Here is a 7,823-nt window from a genome sequence, read left to right as displayed (position 1 = left end):
AGTAGACAGCTTTTTCAAGTTGACCAGATACAGAGCATGTGGATCAAACTGAAGAACTGTATAGTAACTGGGGGGAAATAATCCTGACTTGAAATACTGATCTGAGTCTTTTTCCCCATCACCAATATGTTGTACTCCTCCATTTAGAATACCAAGAAGTGAGTTTCACTACTGTGTTAGAGTATGTAATATAGTGTCCAGCTTCAAGTTAGATCCTCAGGAACCTTCATATCTCATTTGTTCTAGGAGAGATGCTGATGAATCATCTGTGGAAATAGTATACCATGAGTAACATAAATGTAAGAATAAATCTGGATAGATAAATATGAAGTAGAAAATTAAATACAATTTCAGTTGCATACCTTTTGGATGAGTGATTTCAATCTTTCTAGGAATTCTTTCGGTGATGTTTTCTCATAAGAATCACATGAGGGGCATGTCTAGAAATCAACAAAAAAGTTCAACATTTTTCCCATTTAATAAAATGTTCAGTTAAAATATATTTTTTCCAATTAGAGATATAAACCGTGTTCACTGAAAAAAATTTTGAGATGTGCATAAAATTGTTTAAGAAATAACATGGGAAAAAATCACTTGTAATCCCCATCCTCAGAGATAACCACTGCAATCTTTTGATGCATATCCTCCCAGCAATGTTTTTTTTCTTTGCATTTATGTTATTTACACTGGTTGGTAATTAGCTTTATTTACACTCAACATATACAAGCATTTCCTACCTGTTAAATATTCTTCAAAAATATATGTAATTGTTGCTCTGTATTCCAACGTACCATCAAACTGTTACTATTTTTGGGCACATAGATTGTTCTAACTTTTCACTATTGCATACAATGCAAGAACATTTCTGAATAATTTTTATATACATCTTTATTTAAAATTTCTAGAAGTACAATTACTAAATTAAAGGAATAAAAATTTTTGTCTTGCTGTATATTGTAAAAAAGTTCCACCTGTATTCATGCAGAGCATTCGTACTATTATTGAGTACTGTTAAAATTTTTTTTGGAAAAAAGTAGGATTTCCTTAGCTTGCATTTATTTGATTATAGGAAGATTGAGCAATTTTTCTTATGTGTCTTGCCTGCTTGTATTTCTTTTTTTTTTTTTTTTTAATTCTGGGATTTTCTTCTTTATCCTTATTCCTTTTGAGAACAAAAACACCAGGCCATTGCTTGGTATTCAACGTCTCTAAGCCCATTTGATGTTGTAGTGGGAGCCTTTGAAAGGTAGGAGATGTAAGTTCTAGTTTTCATTCTGCAACTTAGTATTTGCAGGGCTTGGACAAGTCACTTAATGAGGTCTCATTTTCCCATCTACCAAAAAAGGTGCTTAATTAGATAAAAGCTCAGTGCCCGCACTGCCATTTCATAAGTCTTTGCTATTGGGTTTCAAATGCTCCTTTCTTTCTGAGGAAAGTTTTAGAGGGATACTTTTTACAATGAAACCTGGCTAAGAAATCAAAGGAAATAAAAATCATTTTGATAATGTCATTAAGGTTTCATTTGAATCATATGTGAAATTCCTTAGAAGAGAGAGAACTGATTCAAAAAAATATTTTGGAGAAATTTATCTTATGTGTTATTCCACTGGTTTTGATTAATTCTTGAATTAGTGATGACAGTATCAGCATTGCTTATGAGTTGGCATAGGAAGAAATATACAAGAGGGTCTCAGGGCCTCCTAGGGACTATTAAAATTCTCCAGCCAAATAATGAGATCTGTCTATTTAAATATAGTGCTGACTCTGTGATTATATAGGACAATAATATTCTTTAAGAGAAGAAGGCAAAATATGAGATTTTTCTTGGTCTCCTGTAGGCTGTCTCTTTTCTTATAGGAAAACTAGGCCCTAGCTCCTGTTAATAAGAATACAAGTTATATGTGACCATATGATGAAAGAAAAATACTTAACTCCTAAGTCACAATTAGATTTCCTGCCAAGTGACTTCCTCACCTTGAGAGGCTATTTTAACTTCTTCCAGCTACCAGAGACTGTTAGCAAATTCTTAACAGGATTTATGGGCACTTTTGAGTCTGTGGATTTGGAAGAGGTGACTTCACTTCTCAAAATACGCCATAAAAGACAGCGTGTAACTGGAAGGAAGGCACTGGAATCTCTGGCTACAAATGTGTGTATAAGTGCGTTATGTACCGTAAGAGATGTAGTTACTAAGTACAAATAAGAGAGATGACAAATGACAGTCTTACTGGTCTGTGTTTCTGTCTTCTGCCTGTGTTTGTGGGAGGTAGTTTCCTCTTCAGCTGTTTAGTTAATACGCTGATTATCTGTTCATTGCCTCCTGTATTTGCTGCCTTCAGTTGGACCTTCTGAAAACATGAAAAAGCTGACCGTTCGCAGTGTCTCTGAAAAAGAAATAATTTATATATAGGTAAACAAAACAAAAGTTATTCAGAAAGTAAATGACCTTCCCAGTCCTCTTTTTCTACTCCTACTACAGCATATTAGATCACATTTATTTCAGCAGATTGTGAGGAAGGAGTTCACGCCCTATGCATTTGGGCTCATTAGAAGGAGGCACCTGCAATGTAAAATTTCATCCCGTATTAGGGAAGAGACAACATTTCCCTCCCTACAGGCAAAAGGAGGGATCCTAGCTTTTCCATTTCTAATGCCATTTTGAGGTCTGGGTAGTAGACAGGATCTTCTAAATTTTCTAAATTTTCTATAAGTTACACTATGACTGGTTGCAGCTTTGGGTGAGATACACTGTAATCTGATTAGCAATCTTTTTTATTTGTTTTTTGTTTGTTTCTCTCTACAATGTTCATGGAAGCATCTAACAGTGACATGTCTCGAGCAACATCTTACCTTACACAACACCTGGCATCCTGTCTTACTGCTAGTCAGTGCTCAATAACTACGTGTGGAGTCAACAAACTTAGTAAATGAGTTAATGCCCCTACTTTGGGTGAAGGAAGTGGCTATCTACCTCTGATGGCATATACTACATCTAAGAGTCCATACACCTGTGACAGACTACACATGACTCTTCTAAAATGCTATTCACACTCTTAGGTCACTTAGGGTAGGATTCTGCCTGAACTACCTAGTCAAGGAACAGAATTTGAGACTTGTGCAACCAATGGGATGGAGGACTGTTCCTTAGAAACTAAGGATGGTGTCTCAAAAAATGAAGAAGAGGGCGGAACAAGGACCAAAACCTTGTCTCTTGGTTTAGTCAAATAACTAGAGAGTAGTAACTCAAAAACCATAGAAATCAAACTGAAAATAAAATGGAATATATCGAAAGAACAAAACTTAAATTGACTTATTAAAAACATTTTAATGCTGATCTAAAAACTTGTATCCAAGTTTCTTTTTTCTTTCAGCCAATGTGTGTATATCATGCTATTCTATCCACACCCCACCCCACCCCAGTAGTCGCATCCCTATCTCACTAATGTGTATGGAAGACACAGCCATATGAAACCAGAAACCTTAATCTCTCTCAGTTCCTACAAGGGCAGTTCCACATATAACAAAATTATCTGAGTCTTCTCATGGACAATCAGCTGAAAATAGCATCTGGCCTGCTTTGCATTTTCCAACCCATATGCTTACCCAATATGAATGTTGATTAATAACATGCATCATTAAGACACAAGCCTGTCAGGCTTACTTTGCATACATAGCCACAAGCTGAGAACCAGCTTATCTGGTTTCCTTCTATCAGAACAGTTTGCCTCTCTCATAAGGGCAAGGTAATATCCTTTCCATATGTTTGCCAAAATGCTTATTTAATAGAAACTATTTATAAATGTTAATTATAGCACTTTTTTTTCCTTGAAAACCACATGCTCATGTTTGTTGAAGTTTTTTCTTTTCTCTTCTTTTTGACCACAACCGGCTTAACTTACTGGAAAAAAATAATATTCATATTTAAAGAGGTAAATTTTCCAGCTGAAACTGAAAACACTAACTGCTTCATCCGTGATGATCTGAGAAACCAGCATTTCTCACAGAAGCCCATTTTGCTGAGTTAACATTTACATGGGTATGTTGAAAGAAAGTTACGTTCCAAAGAAGTATAGGGGCCCTACCAAGTGAACTCCCTTGGTATTGCCAGGAATGGTCAAGATCAGTAATGAAAGAGCTTATGCCTGAGAAAGCTTTTCTGAAAGCCTCTGGATGGCGTCTGGACACTGACAGGCTGCACTGTCTCATGCCCTTCCTTGTTTACCTGTGTCAGTAGGCGGTGGTATGTTGCTCAGTGCTTTCTGCAAGCAGCAGAGCTGTCCCCAGCCATGTACAGTCCAGGACAAGTAACTGCTGCATTGGGCTTCAGACACACACCAAAGGCAGCCTCAGAGAGGAAAAGAAGTGGAGAAGCTATCCTGACAACTGCCTTACAGATGCACTGGGAAGGGGAGTGGAGATATTAACCTTGCTTCAGGCAGCCATGGATGGCCTGTCACTCCTGGTCTTTACAGAATGAACCCAAACTCATGTGTAGAACCACCATCTGGGAGCATAACAATTATTTTCCTTTGCTATGCCTTGGTGGCAGCAAACTATGAGGGCAAGGCTTTGATTCCTTCATCCTTCAACACATGATAAAATGAGGAGTTGTGTGTCCTATATTATTGCAAAATAGAGGGAGCAGTACGGAAGTCAAAAAAGCAAGAGTAACAAACAGAGAACAGTCAACTGCTGCTTTTGCAAGGAAGCACGCTTGGCTTTGTTGTTTTGCAGCTGAATATTTGAAAATATTTGCCTCCTTATAGCTTATTTTTAACCTACTTTTCCCCCTCACAGAAAGGCCTGACCACTCACACTAGGAAGTCTTGGGCAAGATACCTTTGTCCCAAAGGCAAACTAGGTTTATATCAGGGTTTCTCAATAGCAATACAATTGACATTTTGGGCTAGATAATTCTTTGTTGTTAGGACTGTCCTGTGCATTCTAGAATGCTTACTAGCATCTCTGACAAGTAGAAAGCACTCCCCTACACACAACTGTGACAACCCAAAATTTCTCCAGACAATGTCAGATGTTGTCAGGAGGGCAAAGTCATTACCAGTTGAGGATCACTGGTTATATAATTATAAGAAAGAGAACAATGCCTGGCAAGGCCAATAAGGGATCTGAGATAATCACAAAGTATCAACATTTACATGCAACATGTAAATAAATTTATTTTCCTTATTTTTAAATCTCTTATGGGCCCTGCTTTGATGCTAGCCCTGAAAAACTTGACATAATGCTACTGTGGCCTTGAATTATTTTCTTCCTAAGTTTGCCTGCCAGCATAGCTTAAAGATCTTTGCTATACCATTACTCACTTGTATCATAGCAAGCATTGTTTGATAAGATTGTCAGATAGATACACTGTCACTGAGATGAAATCTTCTCATTATGATGTAAGGTAAAAAGCCTCTATCTTTAACAAAGCATAGATATTTAATGAAGGAAGTACCCATTGGATCAACTCAAGTTAGAAAATGGGAAATCTTTCTTATTTCTTATTCTGCAAGTTATAGACAGGGTTAGTCCAAAAGGACTCTAACCACAGCAGTTAAACAAAATGCGTGAGATGCTGAAAATGTATGTTTTGATAATTAGGTCATCAATTAAGAAATATTCTCACTTATTAGAAAAGGCTTTCCAATAAGCTGAATGTGCTGCTTTCATTTTAGATGCTGCTTATTAGAAAAAGACCTAGTAAATGAGAGTGGTTAGGTTCAGAGCTAGAGAGTGAATTTTAGAGAAAAGCAATGGTTGTGACTCATTCACTTTCTAAACTTTTACACATAGTCATTTACGATAATTGTTTTCTTTGCAATGTATCTTCATATGTCTCCTCCTCTGTAGTGTCCTAATTACTGGTAGCACTTTTATAGTTATTCTAATTTATGCAGTTAAAGGTCTGAGACAATGAAAACATTTCCCCAGTTGCATTTTTATCCTCAGGGTACCAGATGTGAAGACTAGAACGAAGTTACTAAGGAAAAGACCAGCACGCAGCCCTCTTGAACTATGTGCTAGGTCTTTTCTTCCTCGGACCTAAGGGATTTAAATGGCTTAAGAGAATGGGATGAGTTTTTGAAAAAAGTCCTTTTGAAAGACCTCTCCAAAGGCCAAAGACAAGACTCACTGAGGCCAAGGTATATGGGAATTATATTCTAAAGGACAGCCTTGACTTCCATACTACCATTCTTCCATGCTGTTCCTGTAATTTGTTCTTTCTTCTTTCTCTCTTCCTTCCTTCCTTTCTTTTCTTTCTTTCTTGTTATTAAAAGGTGCATTCTGCTTCTTCCGGTGTGTGTCTATATTTCTTAGGTCGGTTTGCAAAGGAGGGCTCAAGAACTGTCATTCTACAAGGGCTCTTAAAATCTAATTAGTTGGTCATTATTCAGGAACTGATCGTAGAATAGATTTATTTTCTAGTTTTGTTATTCTGTCTCAATAGTGCTACTTGGAAGGACTCTTAGAGGTATTTGGAGATAAAAATATATTTTATAAGTTATGTGGTGTTTTTATGATTGGCTTGCTGGTAAATCAATGAATATTTGACCAAAATAGGAATAACTATTTTACCAACTATTAAACCCCCTAATTCATGGAAATTAAGTATATTCCTAGATAATTATGTTAATGGCTTTCTTAATTGGATTTAAAAACTTGTGTCACAAATATTATCACAAATAAATTCAACTGGTCTTACCTTTACGTCTTCTGGAGCTGGCAGAGGTTCAGGTTCCTAGAGCAAAAGAAAATTAGTTCTGGGTTATTTTTATAAGTCAAAAAGCACCTTTTATATTAATTGAAGAATAATATTTAAATTTTGTTGTGATAAGTATGGCCTTACCAAATAATTCACATAATTTTGCAGCTGATCAACAATATCTATAAGTTGACGCATTCTAATCAAGAGGAGATCCTTCTCTTGGAAGCTTGACTTATGGGCTATTGTCCCCAAGAAGATGACCATCAGGCAGATGACTATCTTCTCCATGTTGCCAGCACTGGATCTCATAAGTGCCAGTAGAGTAAGACCTTGGTCTCAGTTTTCACTGCAGTTTGACTGTGAACAGGTTGTCAGTAAAGCTACCTATTTATTCATCCTTCAGGGAGAGGTAAAGCCCTCCCATTGCAGCCTGGAAATCTTTGTAAAATGGATGAATGTGAGTAACTCTTTTTTCTTTTCCACTGGCTAGGTATACGTGTGCATGTGCTAATGCGTGGGGGGCAGGGATTGATGGAGTCAACGAAATGTGCCCCATCTGCATCTTAGACAGGAAAAAGAGAAATGGGTGAATTCCAATTTTCAGCATGAATCAAGAAGTGTGCATGGTAAACAGTAGGTACTACAAAACTTCAAAGAAGTAAACAAAAACACTTTGATCTCTCTTTCTCTGCCTCCCCTAGCATCTTACCTGTTCCCTCTAACAGTCATAAGGGCACTTCAATAATGAGTAAAGTGGCAACATGTGCTTTCTTGCAGGACTTTTTCTTATAGTAATAACTATGTCTTTTGACTGAAATCATCCAGTATTCCATCGTAAAGGTAGGAGGGGAGCTACATTTTAGGAAATTTTAAATATCAAGGGTATTTTCCAAACTAGCAAGAATATTTTAGGCTTTTAATCAGGTTAAAGAGTTGAAAGTACAATTTGCTTACAATTCTCCCTGAGAGCATCTTTAAATAACATTAATCTTGGCTCCTAACATTTTACTTAGCAATCTGGTTTTTATGTGTGTCATAAATGATTCTAAGAGACTGTAAAGAAATTCATGCCATCTCCCAATCAGGATCTCACTCTACCTTCATTTAAAAAACA

At 36.7% G+C, this 7,823-nt stretch overlaps 1 protein-coding gene across 1 annotated transcript; it reads right to left on the bottom strand.

Moving 5' to 3' along the window:
* Nucleotides 1-242: 242 nt before the first annotated feature.
* Nucleotides 243-7,018, bottom strand: IL21 (interleukin 21). The gene is made up of 5 exons (XM_030311903.2): nucleotides 6,851-7,018; nucleotides 6,707-6,742; nucleotides 2,229-2,384; nucleotides 363-440; nucleotides 243-266 (listed from the first exon to the last, which is right to left on the bottom strand). The coding sequence occupies exons 1-5, from the start codon at nucleotides 7,016-7,018 to the stop codon at nucleotides 243-245; spliced, it is 462 nt and encodes a 153-aa protein (XP_030167763.1).
* Between the last annotated feature and the right edge of the window lie 805 nt (nucleotides 7,019-7,823).

Source organism: Lynx canadensis, chromosome B1 (assembly GCF_007474595.2).
Source record: "Lynx canadensis isolate LIC74 chromosome B1, mLynCan4.pri.v2, whole genome shotgun sequence".
NCBI classification, from domain to species: Eukaryota; Metazoa; Chordata; class Mammalia; order Carnivora; family Felidae; genus Lynx; species Lynx canadensis.
The sequence above is the reverse complement of the archived record's forward strand: the minus strand, read 5'-3'. Positions and strand labels throughout refer to the sequence as shown.